Source organism: Elgaria multicarinata, chromosome 7, assembly GCF_023053635.1.
Source record: "Elgaria multicarinata webbii isolate HBS135686 ecotype San Diego chromosome 7, rElgMul1.1.pri, whole genome shotgun sequence".
Lineage (NCBI taxonomy): Eukaryota > Metazoa > Chordata > Lepidosauria > Squamata > Anguidae > Elgaria > Elgaria multicarinata.
The window spans coordinates 108,647,087-108,671,206 of record NC_086177.1 but is presented as its reverse complement, the minus strand read 5'-3'; the positions used below and the strand labels follow the sequence as shown (position 1 = coordinate 108,671,206).

The 24,120-nt window shown below is 39.4% G+C and overlaps 1 protein-coding gene across 6 annotated transcripts in view; it reads left to right on the top strand.

Moving 5' to 3' along the window:
* Window positions 1–24,120, top strand: part of PTK2 (protein tyrosine kinase 2) — a 192,144-nt gene that overhangs the window by 23,174 nt on the left and 144,850 nt on the right. For all 6 annotated transcript variants that reach the window (XM_063131177.1, XM_063131182.1, XM_063131181.1 and 3 more), the window contains exons 2-3: window positions 12,808–13,034; window positions 16,788–16,954. In XM_063131177.1, the coding sequence (XP_062987247.1) occupies window positions 12,808–13,034; window positions 16,788–16,954 (394 nt within the window). The remainder of the gene's footprint in view (window positions 1–12,807; window positions 13,035–16,787; window positions 16,955–24,120) is intronic.

Below are 24,120 nucleotides of genomic sequence, written 5' to 3'. Positions count from 1 at the left end.
AAGAGACAGGAGACAGAAGAGTATGTCCTTAGCACAAGACAGGCCAATCAGAAAGATGCAGGTGATGTGGCAGCGCAGGGAATGCTGGGATTTGGTTTCCATCATAAAGGAAGCTAGGGGTGGCGACAGCCGACAGAAAGCTCTGGCGTGGGCTGGTCCATGAAGTCACGAAGAGTCGGAAGCGACTGAACGAATAAACAACAAATCCTGTCTGAGTGGATGGAGGAGTGAGAGCATGGAAAATAAGTTACACATGGTACCGCTTATCGCTTGAAAGTCGGGTTGTTTTGAAAACATCACACTGGCCAAACTAGAGGTTTTTCTGTTTGTTTTATATGAGACTTGGCACCTTGGTTGGCTGAAAGCAGGCAACTACTGCCCTTAAAAACGATAGTGTATCTTTGGCCATGGTATTCAGCTTTTTGTCTTTTTGTTATGACTATAGACCATGTTTTCTGTATAAATAAGGGTTGCTTGTTGATACCTTGACAGAATTCAGTGTTATTTAAATATTTGAGTGCACACAAAATTATAATAATAATAAATAATAATAGACTGCAATTGTTTTTGTACTATGTACCTTAAGAGCAATTAAGTGAAAGCTTAACGTAGAACAAAGTGTTGATAACCAGAATAGGACCAGTGCTTTCTAGAGAAAATATGCTGGTGGTTGAGAGCAGAGGATGTGAGTGACATTGCAACTGATTTGACCTTATAGAGCAAAGTAGTAGAACTAGGGTTTTTCTTTTATGTTTGTTTGTTGTTATAGATCCAGAGGTTTGAAGGGAAACTCTTTTTAAAACGTTATTGGCTCTAAGTATATCTTTAGGAGAAGGGAGGTAGTCATTGGTGAGAACTGGTAGTCTTAAGGGCCATTTCTGTCTAGATACTGTGGAGTGGTCATTGGGCAAGGTCCATAGTTTAACAGTTGGCATGTGATGAAGGCTCAATTAAGTGAGTCTATGTCAAAATACTAGCATGTCTGGTTATATCCTAAAACCAGAACTTTAAATGTCAGATTTAAGTCATGATACAACATCGTGATGAAGGAGGGGACGGAAATTATTTTTGTTTCATTTCAGTCTTCCTGACTGTTAGAGCAGTACAACAATGGAATTAGTTACCTAGGGAGGTTGTGGGCTCTCCCACACTAGAAGCATTCAAGAGGGAGCTGGACAACCATCTGTCAGGGATGCTTTAGGGTGGATTCCTGCATTGAGCAGGGGGTTGGACTCGATGGCCTTGTAGGCCCCTTCCAACTCTGCTATTCTATGATTCTATGATTCTATGTTCTGTTACGTTTTGGCTTTTATATTTTATTTGTAGGCTGCCTTGAGGGCCAAAACGGTGGAAAGATACCCTATAAGTACTTGAAAGTAATAAAGGAGAAATATGGTCACATTAAAAATGTAAAAACACATTCAGTTTCGGTCACTTAGCATAATGGTAATTTAATATGCTAATGGAAAAAATATAAACTAAGTAAGACTTAGAGGCTGATTTTAGGCAAAGAGAAAGTATAAATTGATGATATTTTGTCAGTGAAAACTGCTGCTCCTCTCCCTTGATTAAAATAGCCTTCTGTTTGAACTGGAATTTTTTTGTTGCCTACTTTCATTCCTCTATAAGGTAGGATGACAGAATTGAGCCTTCCTATATTTTTAAGTGTGAGGTGTTCTGGCATCCAGCTGACTGTAGCTGTTCATTAGTGATATACGTTCTCTCTAGTAGAATAGATCTGTCTTTCACAAAAACTGTTTGTCACTTCCTTTGGCCCCTGCCAAAGGAAGTGAGGCAGGTGGCTACTAGAAGGAGGGCTTTCTCCGCTGTGGCACCCCGGTTGTGGAATGAGCTCCTCAGAGAGGTCAGCCTGGCGCCTACACAGTACTCCTTTCGTCGCCAGCTGAAGACCTTTTTATTCTCTCAGTATTTTAACACTTATTTTTAACTTAAATTTAAATTTTACTGTTTTAACTCTGTATTTTAATTTTATATCAATTTTGCTGTGTGGTTTTTATCCTGGTTGTGCTTTTCATACTGTATTTTGTATTTGTGCTTTTAACCTGTTGGTTGTTTTATTATGGTTTTAATTTTTGTGAACCGCCCAGAGAGCTTCGGCTATTGAGTGGTATAAAAATGTAATAAATAAATAAATAAATAAATAAATAAAATGGTCGTGGAATTATGTTCTTTGGCCTTGGAAGATACCTAATGACAGACAACTCATTGGTAACCGAATGTGTGTTTCTAATGTGCGTTTATCTACCTCTATAGATAAATGTAAAACTGTGTGCTGTATCTACTTAAAGACTAAGACGCTAACCAAATGCTTATGTTATGTTGAACACGTGTTTTACGTGCCTGGTGTAGGTTTTGGGTTGGTGTGTGTTCTCTCCTCCCCTTGATCAATCCAATTCCTTCCCTCTTTTCCTTGTTCATTTGAACCATACATTGCACGGATATCTAAATCAGGCAAACAGCTGGTTGCTGAAAAACAGGAAGTGAGGGGATAATTGGACTGGCCATGGTAAGAAGGGAGCACGTGCACTTGATACACAGTCCCAATGGCCAAATCATAATTACACCATGATGTCTGAACCTGGACATGAAATAGCAAAGCCTGCGATCTTACTTCATAATTGAAGTAAGCAGACTAAGCAATTGTGTGCAAATTTAGAACTCAGAATTTGGATTGTGATAAGTTTTGAAACACCAATTCTGAACAATAGCAATGCTTCCAGCTCAGGACAGTTCTTGCTGTGTTTTTTACTGCTGTTTACTGACCTGGCTTGCCTGCCTGCGTACCATTGAACATCTAAGATTAGAAATAGGTTAAACTGAAGCATAAGTATCTATTTAAAGTGTGTGGTTTGTGTTTGGTTTTAAAACAGCATAATTGCTATGCTACATCAAGTCTGCTGTTCTGTAGAGGATGTCTTTAAAATCCAACATATTATGCGTAGAGCTGATCTTGTCCCCTGCTTTTGTCATTTTTTCTTTCTGCTATCAAAGGTTTAAGATCTTTTCAGGTATTAATTAGAAGCTGTAAAGATTTCCTCGTATTTTCTTAAATTAGAAGGCGGTGAAGCACTTTACCTAGGAAATCTACAATAACGGCTTATAAGGTTCCTATGACCTTTTTCTTTAGTATGCAGGAAAGCACTTCTAAAACAGGCTTGAAATATTTATTCCTGCAGTTCCTAAAATCACTTGGAAATATATTTGATAAATAGGCACAGGTGGTAATGAGTTGTAGCCTTGTTTATGAAGCCATTTCTTTTGTCAATTTGCATGCTGTTTAATTGATGGCCACTTTCTGCCTCTGCAACTGCCTAGATAACGCACAAATGATATTTTTTGTCATTTTGACATGGGGAGCATGAAAATTGTTTGGATGTAGACAGCCAGTGGGAGTAGTTGAGAGATATTCAGTAATGCTGGGCAGGAAACACCGTTTCCAATGTTAAAATGCTGTTGCCTTGTCCTGTGTTGCTTGTTTCTATACCACTGGATGACACTTGTCATCTCCAGCTAACCAAAGTATTGTGCAACATCTAAACTGCATAGGGATTTCAATCCACTTGAGTGCTTGAACCTGTGTGGCTTCAGTTGCACCATCCCATCCCCGCCAGTTTACAATCCCGAGGTATCTATGCTAGTAGACTTTTTTGGGGGAGATTTTATAAATGTTTAAATTATTTTATTGGGTTGGATTCATATTTCTTGTTACTTTGGATAGATCCATTGAAAAGAGTGGGACATAAATTAGTCATTTTGATATATGGATTCCAGCTTTGGATACAGGGAATTATTGAATCTATAGTGAAAACTCAATCTACTTTTCTGAGAAAGATTTTTGGTGCCCCAAGATATATGTTTAACTCAGTAATATGACTTGAAGCTGGAATTTGCTCTTTGGGAATTGTTGAATGCATCTTCCATATATGTTATGACATGTCTTTGAGCATTAGGCAGAGTAAGGCAGCCGTTACAGGCACTAGATATTGGGGGTGGGGAGCAGCAGCCAGGAGTTGGCAGGTCAGAACTGTGTGCCATGTGACCTGCCCTGCAAAACCTGCAACATTGCTGCCCTTCGGTGTACTGGAAGATGTTGCCACATGGCCAGTGTTGAAGCAGTTAGATATTGGCTGTCTCTTTATTTATTTTTTGTCTTCTGCGAATTTTGACTATTTAGCTTTGATCTTAATTGATGTTTATGCCTCTTTATGGTTAAAAGCTATCAATAATAAAGTCAACTTTTGCATTTTGCATTGCTGCTGTTTTTATCTGGTTGAGCTTTTATATTGTATTTTATAGTATGGTTTTATACTGTTGTTTTATACTTTGAATGTTTTTAATTTTTGTGAACTGCCCAGAGAGCTCCGGCTATTGGGCGGTATAGAAATGTAATAAATAAATAAATAAATATAATAAATAAATAAAACTCAAGAGGATACTCATTACATCAATTGCTTCCAATGGGATTGGGGAAAGCAAACAGTTTTATCATACAAAGGACTATTGGACATAAACTTTCAAAACTCTATTGCTTTGGCAAATGGGTTTTATTTGTCAGTGTATCTTAGATTACAATCTAAGGATGATTTGTGGCCTGCAAGGTACTTGGCAACATTAAGTATTCCCAAATACATAAGAACCTTTTCCATGGCTAGACTGAATTCTTTGCCATCGTCTGTCATGGAAAGCTGATTTAAAGAGTTATTCTGGTAATTGAGAGTCTGCCCATGTAGTAATGTGCAATAGAAACACTATTTCATGTCCTTTTATATTGCAATTTCCATAGGGAAGGGAGAGCTCGTTCTGTTTTCCTGTGCTTTCTTTATAGCCAGGAAGTTCTGATGAGTTTTTATATTTCTGTCCTTATGGTAGATACTAACATCATGATCAATGAAAATGCAGCCAAGTTCCTTGCCCCAGCTATCAGAACAAGGTCAAAGATAGTAAGTGAGGTTCAGTTGCAAGTTTGATCTTGTAATATAATGTTGTATTAACAGAATGTATATGTTTTAATTTTGGCTTGGCTTCTTTGGTGCCTGAATTGTTTGTTTTTTATGGACTGTGGACTGGAAATAATGAACTAATTCTACAAGTTAGTCATTAAGTACCATTGATTTCAGTGGGTCTACCCTTAAGTATCATTAACTGTGGATCCAACCCCTGCATGCTATTTTAAGGGGCATGTTGTAGAAAAGCAGCTTATAAATATAACTTTAAATAAAAATGAAGCACACATAAACTGAATTTTCTTGAACATTGTTTTTCAGCAGCACTCCCTCGTGCTGGGGTCCCCAATGTGGTGTCTGTCAGGCCTGATCTACACCAAGCAGGATATGACACTTGGGAAATGGTTTAAAAACTGCATATGGAGTGTGTCCTGGGACCCAACAAATGTCACTACTGCTATAAACCATTTTAAAGCAGTAGTGTAGATCCTGTCCCAGGCTCCTTGCCCTCTTGATTTTGGGATGGGTGAGTCTTTATAATAATTATTTTTTAAAACTTGGGAGGCTAGCATTCTGAAGCACCTCCAGACACCCAGGGAAAAAAAGAGAAAGGTATTTAGGTTGAGGGGTGCGAGAGGATGTTCTGCCTATGTATTTTGACTGCTTTTTCTTGGCTTTGTTTTGTTCTTTGTGTGGTATGTGTTAGCTGGTTTTGGTGTAGTCTGTATTTTGCCTGGTGTCTGTGTTTGAATGCATACATGTTTGTGTGTTTTGCTTTGTTTTGTGTGTGGTATGTGTGTTTTGCCTGTGTATGTTTCTCTGAGCATCACTACTTTGCCTTTTGTGAAATGGTGTTTTGTGTGTGCGCACGCGCGCATGTGTGTGTGTTGTAGAGACAAATATGGTATAAGGTGTTTGGGCCTCAGACGCTATCTCTGTTTCGTACTGAGTTTCTTAGCCAAATTACTTATCTCTGCGCCTCATCGGTTTGTGTTCGATGAAGTGGGTTTTGGAGAAGGAAACTGTGGCTTCAAAGGAGTGGTTTTGTATTTTTGAGCTTACACCACACACCTGCCTTATACTTAGGTTCTTAGGCAAGCTGCTTTTCTTGTAGCCTCAACAGTTTGCCTTCTGGGGGAAGTGTGTTTCGTGACTGGACAATTTTTCTAGCTTTAGGCAAGCAGGTTTCATTTTGGTTTTGGATGTTGCTGAAGAGAAAAGACAAGAAAAGTGTGTGTGTACACATTATCCATCTTTTTGGATCAGAGACATTGCTGATAGATCAAACACAGTTTGGTGCTGTATTGGAACCTTGTCCTTCTGAACAGAAATAGTCAGGTAGAGTGATTTACTTTCAGTGGGGAATGGGATTTATTGGGTCATCTCAACATGAAATGCACTGAGGGCTTCAGGAAGATATACACCAAAAATATCATCTAAATTAGAGATTGAAGAAATGGTTTAAAGGGATGGTATAGAAATGGTTAGAAGTGGTTAATTCTTCATCACAGGAGGAACAATAGAAATGTAAAAGTTGAGCAGGGAAGGTATGGGCAAACACAACCTGAGAATAGAAATTGGTGGCAACTGTTCAGGGAAACAGGTTGAATTGCTCTGAAGAAGAAATGAAATGATGGGGAAACTAGGTTATAAGAATTGTTGGTGCTGAACCTGCACAAGTCGTTTTTTGTAGGTATACCACTTGACTGTCAGTATGCCAGTGAAATGTTAGCTATCTTCTAAGTCATTAGCACATTTAAACATATTGAAATGCTTGTGAAAGATAAATAGTGCGGCCAGTGATATCAACAGCATTTATACAGTATGTTCATTTTCTCAACGCCTTCTTCATCCCAAAATGCAACCAGTGCTCAAGACAGTGAAAATGTTGATCTCCCAGGGACACTTTCCAAGGTGATCCATGTCCCAGTGAGGGAGCCTGCCTTATCAATAACAACAAAATTCTTAAATGAATGTGTGTGAATTAATAAATATTTCTATCTGTTTCAGAATTGAATGGCTTTAATAATTGATTGGAGCTATAGTGGTCCTGTTAAACATGTGTTTGATCTAGGTTTTCGTAATTGCTTCACATTCATAGTGTATCAGGATACTGGTAACTTGCATTAGAACAAACCTAACTGTTATTTTTAAATGGATATTGTTGTTTTTTATGCTTTGGTGATTTTAAATTTTGTAATGTTCACTGTTTTTAACTTTTGTAAACCGCCCAGACAGCAATGGCTATGGGGAGGTTTATAAATGTAATAAATAAATAAATAAATTGATGATATTTTAAAGCAGAAATAATGCAATACCAGTAAGTCTACTACCTAATCTTTAAAATGTTTTTAGCAAGGTTTAAACTACATATGCCTTCATCAGGATAACTGCCAAAGAATTTGGTGATGTGGGAACACTGAAAAAAATCCCTGTGTCTCAAACTTATAAAATACTCCATAGCCTTCAATTTTGATCTGAAGCTTCATTCACATCTAAGGCTAAAATAAAAGTTGAGCAGTCAGGCAGCGAGCATTTTAAAGGTAAAGGCTGTGACTAGAGGGGTGGTTAAACTTTAGCTCATTCCTTCCCCTGCTGTTTTTTCCACTTGATTTGAAAACTTTGATTTGATTCAGTGCCAGTTGGGGAAAATGAGGCTGTAATAGTGTTTATTGGGAGGAAATGCTGAGTGGGAGGGGGGATCCTCCCATCTGACACTGCCACAGTCATTTCACTTTTCATATCAGAGGCAATATAAGAAGAGCCATGCTGGATCAGGTTAAGGGTCCATCTAGTTCAGTATTCTGTCCACACAGTGGCCAACCAACTGCCCACGGACATCCCACAAGCAGAACATGGGTGCAACACAGCCCTCAGGCCCAAGTTCCCCAGCAACTGGTTTACATAGGCGTACTTCTTATACTGGAGATAGTGTATAGTCATCAGGACTAGTAGTCATTGATAGCCTTATCTTCCATGAATTTGTCCAATCCCCTTTTAAAGTCATCCAAATTGGTGACGGTCACTCCATCTTGTGGAAGTGGATTTTATGATTTGGCTATGCGCTCTGTGAAGAAGTCCTGAATCTGCCACCAATTGGCTTCATAGGATACTCCTGGGTTCTAGTATAAGAACACAGGGACAAAATATCTCCCTAGCCACTTTTTCCACACAATTTTGTAAATCTCTATCATATCTCCCATTCCTAGCCTTATTTTTAAGCTAGACAATCCCAGCCATTATAACCCTTCCTCATACAGGAGGTAGTCCAGCCCCTTGATCATTTTAGTTGCCTTTTTCTGCACTTTTTCAAACTCTACAATATCTTATTTTAGGTGCAGTGACCAGAACTGTACACAGTATTCTCGCACCATTGATTTGAATAAGGGGAGTATGTTATTAGTTGTTTTATTTTAATTTCCTTTGCTAATTATGCCAAACATGGAATTTGCCTTTTTTCACAGCACCTGCACATGGCCACCACAACCCCAAGCTCTCTTTCTTGGCCAGTCACTGCTAGCTCAGATCCCATCAGCTTATACTTGAAGTTGGCTTGTACTTGAAGAATGCAAACACAGGACTGGGAATCTGTTTGCTGGCCAATCTCCTTGCTGATGCATGTCTAGTTCCCACCTCAAATGCCTAAACCTTTGTAACAAATTGGGCCACTTTGCACATCATAATAAACCACTTTGGGTTACTTAATCATAGGGGCTCCAAGACGCATGCTAGCTGCTGTTTTGAATATGCAAGCCATGGTGGGGTGACTTGTGTTGTTGTGCAAACCCGGGCATTGTGGGTTGATTCAGTGTTAAGCAACCCTTGAATAACCCTAAAATAACCTGCCACACAGCTTGGTGCACATCTTGGAGCCCCACAGGTTAATTAACCCATGGTGGCTTATTGTGAGGTGCGAACCAAGTCATTGATCATGTTCACACAACTGCCGTGTGTGCCAGTTGCATGTGGCCAGATTTTCCTGATTACCCTTGCTGGCACAGCTTATTGTATTGTCCAAATGTGGGTGGCATGGTTTATTGGAGGGGTTAGCAATCCTCAAATAACCCATGGGCTATTGTAGAGTTATTTGAGGGTTGCTGCCTTCTATTTGCAACAATCTATGCCACCCAGGTTCAGATAACATGGCAAGCTGTGCCAGCAAGAGTAATTAGGGAAATCTGGCCAGCACACAGTCTGCATGAGCAGAGGGGGATATAAATTATCATGTTATATTTTACTTACCTTCTCATTTAATATGAGCAAATTGCTTTTGCCATGTTACTTTGATAAGTTAAGATGGTTTGAAGCAGTGGTTCTCAACCTTCCTAATGCCGCGACCCTTTAATACAGTTCCTCATGTTGTGGTGACCCCTAACCATAAAATTATTTTCGTTCTTCTGTACACGATCCATTGTCATGGGATGGTTTGCTAATGAAAATAATACATAACAATAGCTTTAATAATACAAAAGATGATACATGACATAGTTCAGTCAATACAGTTTCCTAAACCATTGGAAATATGTGTTTTCTGATGGTCTTAGGCGACCCCTGTGAAAGGGTCATTCGACCCTCAAGGGGTCCCGACCCACAGGTTGAGAACCGCTGGTTTGAAGGAATCTTCCCTGAACTCAGGCAACTGAATGTTGGTAAGCAGTGCTAGTTTTCAGCTCTGTGCTGCATTACCCTGTCTACTAGCTGCAATATGAGAATCTGCAAACCGTCTCTTCTAGCTTTAAAGAATGTCGATCAGACACATGAGATGGTTCTGTGAAGTGACAATAATAGTGGGCAAGTGGTTGTTGCGACCAAAAGCGGTATAGTTATTATATGCCCTGGGTAAGCAGGTGAGTGGCAAATCTAATGTTTTGCCTTCTTTAACTTTATGATTTCTCCTAGAAATTATTTTAAAATTATACTGTATATTTGCCAGGACACTTGATTGAGATAAAATATTTCCATATTTGTGATTTCCCCCACTTGTGTTACTTGAAAAACCTAAATGTTAAGTGCTGTTCCTGTGGACTATATTTGATTTCACATTCCTGGTTATGATTGGGGCACTTGTTTGTATCACATACACCTCATGCTATAATGAACATATGAGTGTCATTTCTGGCAGAAAGGAGGGTTATAAATTTCATTGGTAGGAGACCCCTTTCCTCTTTTTGGAGTAACTCAACAAATTTACATTAGTAGAAACTTCATATATTCATGTTCTCTTTCTCTTAGAAGTAATTATTTCTTTGTTGTGTCTGAAGCAGGATTCTCTGTAAATGAAAAGCTTGTATACTTATACAGAAAAACAAGTTGGTTTAATAAAAGGGTCTATCTCACAGCAAGAAAAAACAAGACAGGATGTAAAATATAACAGGAAATACAGTATGGTTGATTCCCTATAGTCACTAGACTCTTAGCCTGTTATGAACCACATTTCGTACTAGCTGACTTGAAATGCCTGAAGGTCCCTATTTTGACCTCCTGCCGGTAAAGAAAGTAGGATATCAGTGCCTGGTCTCCAAGGGTCCCAGTTTGATCACTGTGGCAATGTCTGGCACCAAGCCAAGGAAGAATTTGCCACATTGAAGTTTACAATTCATTGCATTTTAGCAAATGTGTTTAACACCCAACATGATTTGTAAAAGGGTGCAGAGAGGCGAAGCTGTGGTTTGTTGAGATCAGCACATCTTGGCTTAATTATACTTGAAGTGGCACCACTGAGAACAGTTAGATCTGAATTAAGACTTAGTAATGATCATCGCCTTCCACTCCTGAAGTCACTTTGTACTTTACAATTACTGTTCTAACATTTCCTGGAAGGCTGTAAAATGTGATACTAGTGCAATATAGCTCTGGACAGACTATTAATCTACTATATTACATTGGATGTAGCTTTCAGGCAGGATACATGCCTAACCTTTCACTGCAGAAAAGGTGACAGAGGAAACACTACTTTAGCAGAACCCTGATGTTGGAAGGTCAGAGCTCTGTTCTAGATAGGATTTTGTCTAAGGAAGTAGGAAAGAATGCAAATATAAGTTGTTCAGTTTTGCATACAGAGAGTAATCTTCGAACGGCAGTGTCAGGAGGGTCTTGGTCCTCTAAAGTCTCCAAAACTAAACCTTGAGAAATCAAGACATTTAATTCTGACATGCCTTTCAACCTGGGGAGGCAGGCAAAAAATGCTAAATGTATTACCAGAAAACATGAGAAAAGTGCAGAGATGTGTTGCTATTTGTGCTGTATATTTTTGTGCTCTGCAGTTTTTTTTTCTTGAAGTAGTGGGGAACTCTGGACAGGCTTTCCAGGGCTGGTTTCATTTTGGAGAAGAGAGGAGGAGGAGGGTTTTTCTGTAATAATTTGTTGACAAATTATAAGATTGATCAGATGTTATAACAGTGCAGAAGCTGGCATGCAGCAGGTAGAGCTACTCCTGAAGAATCATCTGCATTCTGAAAAACGCAAAGAACTTTTCCCTCCCTAGAGAGTCTTCCTTCGCACCACCTTTGTTGGCTTTCTGGTGCCAGGTGAAGACCTTTTTATTCATCCATGCATTTTAATATTTTTTCTGGGGTTTTTAACCTTTAAAGGGCAGAGCTGCTAAGAGGTCTTATTTTTCCTCTGTTCAAAAAAGAAAAAAAGTCTTACTTGGAATAGACCGACTTAAGTCCTAATTTAATGGGACTTAAATTAGCCCTGACTAATTTAATGGATGTAGTCCAAGTAGGACTAAAATTGGATACAACCCATTGTATTTTATTCTCAGTTTGGTTGGTCATTTATTTATTTTAAAGTTTAAGCTACTTCCATCAGCTTTCCTTGTGCACATTCCTTGTGCACACATCTCCTAACCTAGAATGGGGAAGAGATTCCATTTCCCTTTTCCCTTTCAGGTGGATGAGGCTACTTTTAAAGGCTTTGAGCTTCCTCTGAACAAAGAACTCTATAGTGGCCCATTAGTGTGTCAACAAGGACCAAGTTTAGGGATCCAGCCACTTCATCTAACAAAAGAGCAAGGTTACTCCAGTTTACTTACACTAAAGCCAGCATTAATTCTGGTATGATGACCTTGCAATTACCCCCTCCTCGCTCCCCACATGCCTCACCCTTCTCCAGGGAGTTCTCTTATGTTCTTCACTGCTGCATCCGGAAACTGACTGGGGATGTGTCAGCTAGCAGTAGCCTCAATTGTTATGTAGCGGTATTGTTCTTTTGAAATGCCTTCTAGCTTCCATTTGGTTTCTAGGGAAAATCAAAGATGTATATTGTGAGTTTCACAACTTGGAATGGCTCTTAAATTGAGAAAACTTGCGGCACAAATCTGTGCATGTTTACTCTGAAGTAAATCCCACTGTATTCAGTGAGGCTTACTTCCATGTAAGTCTATATAGGATTGTAACTTATTGCTTTGTATCTAAGCTGCTAGACTCCTTATTTAGAAAGGAAAGAAATGGTGCCAAGATGCATTATTGTAGCAACTTTTAATCTGGAAAATTCACACCACCACCACCATCCTAACTAGACCCAGATTTCCTGACCTTTAAGATGTTGTGAATCCATGCATACCAGGCATGGTAATATTTCACTTTGGACAGGGCATTTGCCTTAACTTGAAAAATAATTCTAATGTACTAGACAAGTGATCTATAAATTTCAGTGTCTTACTAATTAGATGGAATATATTTTATGGCTGAGTCATTTAAAGGTGTTTTTTTTAGAAAAAGAAACTCTTAATTATTTCGAGGTATTGATTCATTGTAGAATTTGTTTGTGTCTCTTGCAAATAAGGTAGATGCAAATGTTTGAAATATTGAGATATTTCTTTTCTTTTCTCCTATTTCAGAATATGACAGATACCTAGCATCTAGCAAAACCATGGCAGCAGCTTACCTAGACCCAAATTTGAATCATACGCCAAGTTCAAGCACAAAGACGCATCTCAGTTCTGGGATGGAACGTTCCCCAGGGGCGATGGAACGAGTCCTAAAGGTTTTCCATTATTTTGAAAGTAGTAGTGAGCCAACAACATGGGCCAGTATTATACGTCATGGGGATGCTACAGATGTTTGGGTGAGTTGATTTAAAATTTTAAAATACTATAGAGATTGCTATTGCTACATGAAGGTCATTTTTAGAGTATGAGACAGATAACTTGAGGCTGAGGAGCACAGATGTTGAGTGTTTATTTGAAGGTCTTGATTCAGCACATGCTGTGAGTCATTCCGGGCAAAGCTTTAATTTCTAGCAATTTTCTCAAGAGAAGAGGAGGGACGAAAATGGTGTGCATACCAACTTTGCTGACCTATTTGATGTCATTACTCATTTTCAGTGCCACCAATCTCACTTCAGAAAGATAGTAGCTGAACCACATTACACCTGTTCAAATAAATTATCACCTGTAATATTTTTGGTTGGAGCTAGAGAGAGGGTGAAATAGTTTTTCCTTATTCTTCTGCAGTGTTTCGGCTCAGCCAAAATTCTGTCAGACACTCTTCCCAGCAAAAATGCAAGAATCTTTTCTTAAGACTGGCATACAGTTCACAAACATGCACACACACACACTTAATAATAATAATAATAATAATAATAATAATAATAATAATAGCAGCAGTATGTTCATGGTGCTGTACAGAACAAAATAAAACAGATTACAAAACACCCTGCCATATGGCTTACATTCTAAAATCACAATAACAAACAAACAGGGAGGAGAAAGGCCAACCAGCATGAAGGACAGTAAAACTAATAATAAAAACTAGTATCATCACACTGCAGATTATAAGCTTTTGAGAAAAGAAACGTTTTCAAGTAAGATTTAAAAACTGAGATCGACATTGCGGTTCGCAGATGCGCTGGAAGAGAAGTCCAGGCATAGGGGGCAGCGAGCGAAAACGGGTGAAGATGAGCGGAATTTGTGGAGCCTGACGTATACAAAAGTGTTGGGGTGTAGGAACATTTGTATACCTCACATCCAGGAATACTGAAGGCATAGTCAGGAAGCATAATTCTGTAAATGCCCTTCTTAGCTCTGAGTCAAGAAATTACGATAATTAGAGAGCAATCACCCTTGTTAAGGTTGTACCACCTGCTAAATCCTGTTTGCTGAATGGTTCCAGCTTTTTATTAGCATCCTGTGAGTATAAACCATCTCTAATTTTAACCTTAGACTCACTTGGCTAAAAGAAGGCAATGAAAGAGAAAAAGGGCTAGTTTTCCAAACAAGAAGTCCAACTACCCCTGTTCTTCTGTGCTGGATGGCACAGTTTAGCCAAATGGTGTTCAGGCATGTTAATCAGTCTTTTCAGAGAAAAGAAAATAGCCTATTCACTCTACAGACATTGATGGTAGCCCCACTTCAGCAAAAAGAAGATCATCCAAGGTGCTAGGAGGGAGGGCTAGAATGAGTTCTGATCTGTTGAGAAAATATCTACTTTTGTTTCCTCCTCCCCCCCCCCCCCCAAACAACAACAGGGGGACTTGCTGCATCTTAAAATCGAAATACTATGGCATAAGTTTTCATGGACTTAAAGCCCACTTCTTCAGATGCATGAAGTGTTGTCCTAGTTACAAGAGTATATACACACACAATTGGTGAGGATGGTGGTGGAATTGTAAACAGTGAGTTCACAGGGAATTGAAATGCAGAAAATACTAGCAGCGGTCATTGTTGGGTGATGAACAGACACCCTTGCATTGGTGAGCTGATTAACATGTAGTGTGATTTTTTTTTTAAAAAAAACCCCAGCATCCATTGTCCCTATTCAAGTCACAGGAGATAGAGTTCAACCTCTTTCTTTAATCACATTGCATGTGAGGGTTTTCTTGTGGTTGATCCAGTTACAGTTGAAAACTAAAGTTCTCCATAACTTTCCCTGACTTTTTAAAAGACATTGTAATCTTTGTCCATTTGCAATTACATGTGCATTTCCAGTTTTTTTAAAAAAGGCACTAATTTTTTCATTGTTAACAAAATTCTATCCTGCTTGGCCAGATTTTTGAAATGAAGTCTACATGTGGACATTCTTAGTGCCAAGTTCAGAAAGCAGAGAGAACTGAATGAATTGCATTCCATGGCTGCATTTGTTCATGTGTAGATTCATGGAGGAAGACTTGGAAGTTTTCAGGGGGGAACCTGCCAGGATATCAGTCTCTCACACTTAACTATGCAAAAATTGTCCTTAGTGCTAAACCTGTGGAATTTGTGCTGAGCAGTTTAGCTCTGGATATGGGTCATTATTCCTTGTAGCATTAGGGGAAGTTGCACTTAACAGCGACAGCTGATACTGTTTTAATGTTTTCAGCTGCTAGCCTAGAAGAAATGCTGTGGTAGAAATGCTGTTGATACATAATTTATCCTATCTCACGTTCTCCTTTTCCCACAATCCTTTTATTGGTGATCGCCAGTAGGGAAAACACAAAAGAATAACAGACAAAAAACATATTGCTTCATAAAGGGTCAGGTAAGTGGTAATCTCTTACAGTATTGCACAGTTTTGAAAAGTTTTATGTTCTGCCATTTAAACTATTTGGGATATTAAAATGAATGAACTTTTGCAGAACTGTGCCATATTGTAAAAGAGCTACCACTACAAGTACCACAGTGCAGGCTCATAGTGCTATGGTACCCTTGTCTTTCTAGTTCTCTCCTGAGTATAGAACCTGACTTTGGCAAGGATTAGGGTTCATCTACACCAAGCAGGATATTCCACTATGAAAGTGGTATGAAAGCAGTATAGAAAAGGCAGGAGCCACACTACTGCTTTATAGTGGTATTGAGATACACTGCAGGATCTACACTCCTTCTTTATAGTGGTACTGAAGTGCACTGACAACTGTTGGGGACCATGACACATCTACACCAAGCAGGATATAACACTATGAAAGCGGTATGAAAGCTGTATATGGTCTGTGTCAATGGGCCCCAACAGTTGTCAGTGCACTTCAATACCACTATAAAGCAGTAGTGTGGCTCCTGCCTTTTATATTCCGCTTTCATACCACTTTCATAGTGGAATATCCTTCCTGGTGTAGATGAGCCCTTAGTCTGAACCCTAAGATGTTCAGCAAAAGGCAAACAAAGGTCATGGTTCTTCTGTATGAAAGTCTAATAGAAGCAGCTGTTACTGTTCAGTAGGGAGTTCTTCTGTCACTGTGGAGATCCATGTTGACCGTCAGGATCAAGTAAAAGAGAACTTGAGCTTAAATGGGATAGTTAACATGGTGTCTTAATCCTCTCTGCTTATTCATAAAAGTAGGTGGGAATGTAGTTGCTCTGCTGGATGAAGATTGAATTTTTAAGCAGTTGTTTTCATCTTCAGTGCGGTACTTGAAAAATGTGCTATCCATTGCAGAGTTTGAATTGGCTCAGCTGGGCAAGACTGTTGTAAAATGGCACTATGGATTCCTTTAAACTCTTATAGCTAACATTTCATTACCCTTAAACAATTTTATTTGGATATAGTCTGGAATAAAGGTGGATATGCTATTCACTATATTACAGAGTTTTATGTAGAAAATAAGATTTTAAAAAATAGCATGCTTGCATTATGGAATGACCTGCTGGGAGAGATTCGTCAACTTAACAGTCTTCTGGATTTTAAGAAAGCTATAAAGACTGATCTCTTCTGGCAGGACTACCCAGTTGAATTTTAAGATGCCTTTTAATAATGTGCTGCTTTTAATGATGTATTAGTTTTGAATGTTTTAATTATATGTATTTTATGGCGTTTGCATTTGTGTTGTACCCTGCCTTGATCCAGAGGGAGAGGCAGGTATTATTATTATTAATGTAAAACCAAATCTTTGCATTTCTTCCCTTTTTAGGGCATAATCCAGAAGATAGTGGATAGTCACAAAGTAAAAAATGTAGCCTGTTACGGTTTACGGCTCAGTCACCTGCAGTCAGAGGACGTTCACTGGCTACATCCAGATATGGGAGTGTCCAATGTGAGGGAGAAATTTGAACTAGCTCATGCACCAGAGGAATGGAAGTAAGATTAAACATTTTCCCACTAACTACTAATTACATGTATGCCATTTTGAAAATTGCATTGTGTGTTACCTGCAGTTTGGGACAGAAGACTGCAGTAAAATTTCTGCAAAGGTTACTTCTTGTTTGTTGTGCAGGGCATGGGCATGTAAATGATAGAGTGAAACCAGGTATTTCAATGCAGAGCAGTTTCAGTTATCAGAAGAGAATGTCTTTTGGGAACAGAGAGAAAAACATGGGAGCATCAAAATGCAAGCAGTGGAAGTCTAGGAGAGGAGCTGGCTGGCTTTAAATATACAGTTGTGATAGAACGCCTGTCCCAGATGGCTTATCTGCTGTCCCGGCAGTCTGAGACAGGGAAAAATGGCGCTTCTTATCTGCTGTGCATAAATCCTGCTGACGAGGCAAGGAGGATTGACTAAAATGCAGTCAGTTTAGGAGAAGGATGGAAGTGTGGTAAGAGAAGTAGAAGGAATAAGAACAAGAAGCTAGGAAGTAGCTTGAAGCAACGAACCTAGGTTGCATCTGAGGTAATAGTGTGGTGTAAGGCTGAAAGGACAGGTTACAAAGGACTCGTAATCAAGTGGAGGGAAATTTCATAAAAGTAAAATTTTAAAAAGCCCTGTAGATCAGTCCAGCATTCTGTTTCCCTCAGTAGCCTGCCAAATGCCTATGGGAAACCCAAAAGCAAGACATGAGGGCTCACTTCACTTTTATCTCACATTACTTTTAGTCTGGAATAGCTTTGAAGGTTTTTAGGTTGTAAAATAGGCTACAATAGCTTGATAGAGCATTATGGAAAAAGTGTAATATTTCTATAGCTGGCAGGCACCTCCCATTCTTGTAGTGTCTTCTACATCTTGGGCCTTTGGGAGAAGTATCTTGTTTGCTGACTGTATGTAGGGTGGCCATATGAAAAGGAGGACAGGGCTGCTGTATCTTTAACAGTTGTATAGAAAAGGGAATTTCATCAGGTGTCATTTGCTTGCATGCAGCACCTGGTGAAATTCCCTCTTCATCACAACAGTTAAAGCTTCAAGAGCTCTGCCCTCTGTTGTATCTGGTGAATCTGGGCAGGGCTCGTGCAGATGTTGTGATGAAGAGGGGATTTTATGAGGTGCTGCATGCATACAAATGTCACCTGCTGAAATTCTCTTTTCTGTACAACTGTTGAAAATACAGGAGCCCTGTCTTTCTTTTCATATGGTCACCTTAACTGTCTGGAAATTTAGTGACTGCCTCAAGGACTGTTGACTCCTATATGTACCTGCCCAATCACCTGGATAGTCTTCAAAGCCTCTTCTCCCTGTGCTGTCACCATCTGAGGCAAAAAGCCTTATTCACGGTAGTTAAAGCCGTGGTTTAGGTTTCTTCTGAACAGGGCCAATGTTTGGTGATGATGAGAGGGTCTTCTCATTATTGGCACTTAGGCTGCAGAACTCTCTTTTGTGGAAGGTCTATCCTCTTTATTGAGGCATTATGTTAGCACCTTTAGATACAGCCTTTGAGGAGCGCAGGTCACTAGAGGATCTTTGCTCTCTATTGCTTTTTTTTAAGCTTATTGTCATTATTTCTGTTATCTTTTTGATTTGATGTGCACCATGTTGTGGATCATTCTACTAGAAAGGCAGCATATAAATAGTTTCAATAAAATCAAAGTGATTTGTTTGGTGAGGAAGGTTCAGAGGGAGTTAAAAACCTACTGCAAACCCTAGGCTGATTCATGATACTGCTGTGTGTCGCTACAATACCCTGGCTTTGCTTGCCTCTGTGTAAATAGTGGCTATAGATTGAGAACAAATGCTCTTTGAATGAGCAGCTCCTGGAATCATTCCCCCAGACTCTATGAACTAGCTCTGAATAAAGAAACCGGGTAAGTTGCAGACTCCCCTATAACTACTTTTAATGTTCTGTAACTATATCCACACATACAACATGCAGCAGTTGCCATTTAGCAAATTAAAGAAGCATCTCTAAAAACTATACATAGATGGCATTCTCCCCCCGCCCCCAATCAGCTGTCTAAAATTAACCCAGGGTTTTCCCTGATGTGCTGGAAGAGATTGCAGGTCCAAAGTACATTAATACATATGTGGCTTCTCTGGTGGTTTTAGACTGTTGGTGGAAAGTGGTTCCTGTTCTTACTGGAATAACAAACCAAACAATGAAGTTTTGTGGTGCTTTACTTTTATTGTCAATACTTACTTACTAGAGTGAATGAGCATCTGTTACACAAAGACCTGTGAAGACTTTTGCTGGCAGCTGCCCAATTAGAACTGGCAGCTCATTGGAAACTGGGTGCCAGCCTCTCAGAATGGAGATGGGTGGGTAGGGGTGAGCCATAGCACTCTCAGGACAATTGACTCATAAAGTGAGGGTGGTAAAAGGCATTGGGGCTCTGGATTCGCTGAGTGGTTCCCTTCTTTGCTTACTGCAGTAGAAACTCGAGGAGGCAGGGCCCACCTAACATACAAAGTTAATTTTGGAGGGACATATTCCAAAATGCTATTAGAATTTATTAATTTTATTTTTTATTTATGACGTTTATATCCCGCCTTTTTTCCTCCAAGAAACCCAAATAAATAATCATCCTCCTCTTCATTTTATCCTCACAACAACAACCCTGTGAGATAGGTTGAGCTGAGAGTCTGTGACTGGCCCAAAGTCGCTGAGTGGGTTTCCATGGCCGACTCAAATCCAGATCTCCAGACTCCCAGCCAACACTTTAGCCGCTACGCCACACTGACTAATAATTGTGTTATCTATACCTTTAAACAGCTGTAGTCTGAACCAAGTTGTGCCTGCTATAAAGTTAAAATGAATTTTATAAAGGGCAAAAAGGAATTGGTAGTTTGGGTTGAATTGCAAGATTGAGATAACCCCCTTTTCCTTTTCTCCATGGCATCTCCTTATTAGTCGGTTGTCTGATATTGGCTATGTATAATTTTAGCCTTGCAAGTTGTCAAGGGCAGTGTCAAGTTATTGCGGGCCCTTGGGTAAGAAGCCTTCCTTAACTGTTGTGTAGAAGTTGCAGGAGAAGGGGAACCCTTGGGTGCATACCGGCTACCTGTGTCAGACAGAGCATGCTGTGCTCTCTGCTTGACCAGGCCCCCAGGAAATAGGTGTCAATAAAGCAGTAATGGTTCTTTCTAGGCTCCATAATGGACCTGGATCTGGATAAGTTTCTGATCATTCTGACTTGCCAGTATATCCACTTTGAGAAATAGCTTGCAGACTTGCTTAGAGTCCTTTTCAAGCATGGTAACAACAACTGGTATGCAACATGGGTAGCCCCTGCCTTGTGAATGGGTCACCCTACAAGCCTGCTTGTCACAAACAAAGACTTGGAAAAATGGTTTCTGAACATTACACTGTAATATGGCTTTCAGTGGCTTAGGTTCAGTTTGACAGGCTAAAAATATTTTTCTAATTATGCTGAATGCATTGCAAAAAATCAATTATAGTATAGGTATAAATTATCTCTGTAGAGGCCTGTTTGTCTTAACCCTTCAAATTAAATGAATAGGTTTAAAATTTGAGTTCACAAAATATAGTCTTTTGTTTTTCCCATGAGCATTTTATATTTCAGAGTTTGGTTATGAAAATCAGTTTTTCTCTCTCTCGTGTCACTGACTAAATTATTATAGAATCCTACACAATTATAGATTAGACAATTATTTTAAAGACATCTTCTCATAGCCAACAATCTACATGCAACATGACAGTAATTTATGCTGCAAAGATTAGTTATGAAATGTAAAAATGCCAGTTTCGTTTACAATATTCATTGGTACTCACATGTCGTTAAGCATACAGAACAAAGGTAATAACCTTTAAAAGGGGAGTTAGATAATTGTTCTGATGTTTGGATGATCAGGTCATATAAAATCCCTTATGAAAGCATCATGAGATGGTATAAATTATTCAGCATCTTTCCAGAGTGTCATTTCATGCTTTATCAAAGTTGTACAGCATGCCTTGCTCTCCTAAGCTATAGAGGTTTGTTGGGAATAATGAAAACACTGCTGTCATATTTTTTTTAATACCATGAAATGCAGCATTTAGGATCAGATGACAGTGCTTGTAAAAATATTTAGATTAGCAGTGTAGAAGAAAAATCCTGGAAGTATGCTTGAATTTAATAGCTTAGTGCACTGTAATAATATATGAACTGGGATTCTTTTTTAAATGGCTTTCACTTAATATATATCTGTAAAAAAAGGGAGGCTTACAACTGTCAACAGGAATGAGAAAATATGAGAACTTAATTCTGACATTTATATTCGTGACCACCTTTTCCATTGCTTTTCCATAGTAATCAGTTCGAAGACAAATGCAGGATTTGTAGAGAGCCAAAACTAGATCCGCACCAGAGCCCAAAATTGCTGAGATAAAATTCACTCCTCCAGCTGCTTTCTACTCACACTTATGTGACCTCTCTTCATGTGTTACACGTTTCTTTTGTGGTGAGAAAAACATGGCTGTTCCTGCGTTTGGTGCCCATACAACTTGTCATAGGCGACATCTGTGATTTTTCCTGTTGATGATTACTGGCATCATGTAAAGCTGTTCTTTGAGAAATCCTACAACCAGGACTTCTGATTCTTAGGATTATAGCGATCTCAGTCACTTCATTTTTACTTTGGGAAGTGCAGTAATATAAAAAAGTATATTGGTTTAAAAGACCTATTTCTCTCCAAGCTGTGAGAGTGGGCATCCAAATGGCAGATATGTTTCAATGTAAGCAAGTGTAAAGTGATGCATGCTGGGACAAAACAAACAAACAAACTTCAGTATAACCTGATGTGATCTGCGCTGGCGGTAACCAACCTAGAAAGAGATCTGGAGTTGTGGACAGCTCGAAAATGTCAACCCAGTGTGCGGCCGCTGTAAAGAAGGCAAACTCCATGTTAGGCATTAGAAAAGGAATTGAGAATAAAACTGCTGGTATTATACTGCCTTTATACAAATCTATGGTGCAACCACACTGCAGCTTAAAAAAAAAAGATATTATGGAAAAATTGCAGAAAAGGGCAACTCAAATGATCACGGGACTGGAGCATCTCCCCTATGAGGGAAAGTTACAATAGCTGTAATTGTTCAGCTTGGAAAAAAGGAGGCTAAGGGAGACATGATAAATATGTCCAAATTATGCACGGTGTGGAGAATGTGGATAGGGAGACATTTTTCTCCCTCTCTCAAAATACTAGAATCATCCCATGAAGCTGATTGATAGGACGGATAAAAGGAAGTACTTCTTCACACAGCACATAATTAAATTATGGAACTCACTACCACAAGTTGTGGTGATGGCCAATAATTTGGATGGCTTTAAAAAGGAGTTGGATAAATTCTTAGAGCAGAAAGCTATCAATGGCTACTAGTCCTGATGGCTAAGTGCAGCCTCTGGTATCAGAGGCAGTAAGCCTGTATAGACTAGTTGCTGGGGAACATGGGCAGAAGGGTGCTGTTGCACTCTTGTCTTGCTTGTGGGTCCCTGGTCAACAGCTGGTTGGCTACTGTGTGAACAGAGTGCGGGACTAGATGGACCCTCGGTCTGATCCAGCAGGGCACTTCTTAAGTTCTTAATGTCCCAAGGAACTCTGGGTTTCCTCTAAATGGAAAGTAGTTTGTCCACAGTTGCTGGTAATGTACCACCATGAGTTTTGTGTGAGTTCTAGAGGGCATATGCAGATCACAACAGGCAACAGCAGTGGCTAACCACAGAAGAATCTGCTTCTTACCAAGTGCTTTCTAGAAATAGCTGGTTGCACTTTTTGAAAAGGGAGCTGCAAACAACATGCAAAGAGATCTTGATTTTAAAAGCTTGCCACTTGCCTGAAAGCTCAGAATTTAAAAGCTCTAGGTTAAGCTGGTGATCATCTTTAGGGTATAATAGATAGTCTTAATATGGTAATAACAATGCTTTCATAGGCTGTGACTTCAGTTAGATTCCTTGATTATCATGGTAACAAATGCATTTGGAATTGAAAGGAGAAGATTTCCTTGTCAGATCAAATAGTAAGAGGTTTACTGTGACATTTTTTTGCTTGTGATGCAGACTGTGTGATTTGTTAGCACTTCTGTACACTCAACGTTGGTGCCAATAAAAATGTACATATAAGAAAAGAATTGACAGAGTTTTGCAAAGAAGGAACCAGGATGAAAGTTTAATACTTTACTCACATTTTGATCAAATTTAATGCTATTGTGGTGGGGGGGATAGTTTTGAAGGTGGGCACCATCTATACAGCATGTTTGATGTGGGCCAAGATAAAACAGAGATGCATATTTTGGGCAGAATTTTGTGCATGGCCAGAGACATCCCCAAGTTATTACAGCTGCTGCTGGTGTTCCTTAAGAGAAAAGGTGGATTTTAAACAGAAGTTTGTTTCGATCTTGACCATAGCTTTCTGAACTGGTCATGAACTAACTCTCTTATAATGGTGAATTACATAAAGCAAGTGATGTAAGTTATGTCTAGGAAGCTGCCTTATACTGAGTCAGGCCATTTGTCTATCTAGCCCACTATTGTCAACATTAATTACATGATTTCAAATCACACTGTGATTTTAAAAAATTAAATACCATGTGCAGCACACACACACCCCACCCCGATTGTTACCAAGATTGCTCCATCCAGGGAGGGAGGTTTAAGCCTTCCTTCCCTCTCTAATGACAATCTCAGTGAAATTTCCCCCCAGCATAGCAATTAACAAGGGGTGGGTGGGAACACTGGTGCCAATGGGAGCTCTTTTCTTATTGCTTATTGCTACGCTAGGGTGGAGTTGGAAAATTTCATGGCTTAAGTGTCCCCTCCCCTGGCTCTGCAATCTTGAAAACAATCCCCTCCACACAACTCCTTGCTAAAATTTAAAGCAAAGTCCAGCCCATCTAACAAAACACAGTATTTAACATACAATTACGTAAGAAACTGACACAATTAATACCCAGTATAGGCCAAAATCAGACCCTTGTATGTACGGGCAGATAGTAATCTCTCATGACACCTGCTGGTTGGGGGATATTGTCATCAGGTTGGAGAAGCCTCCCAACCTTTCAGGAGTGACTTTGCAGCTAAGGGATGGCACAAGGGCCTGTGGTAGAAAGGTCCCGAAAGCCTCAATGGCACATGTGGCCCTTTGAAACACAGCTATATTATTTTGA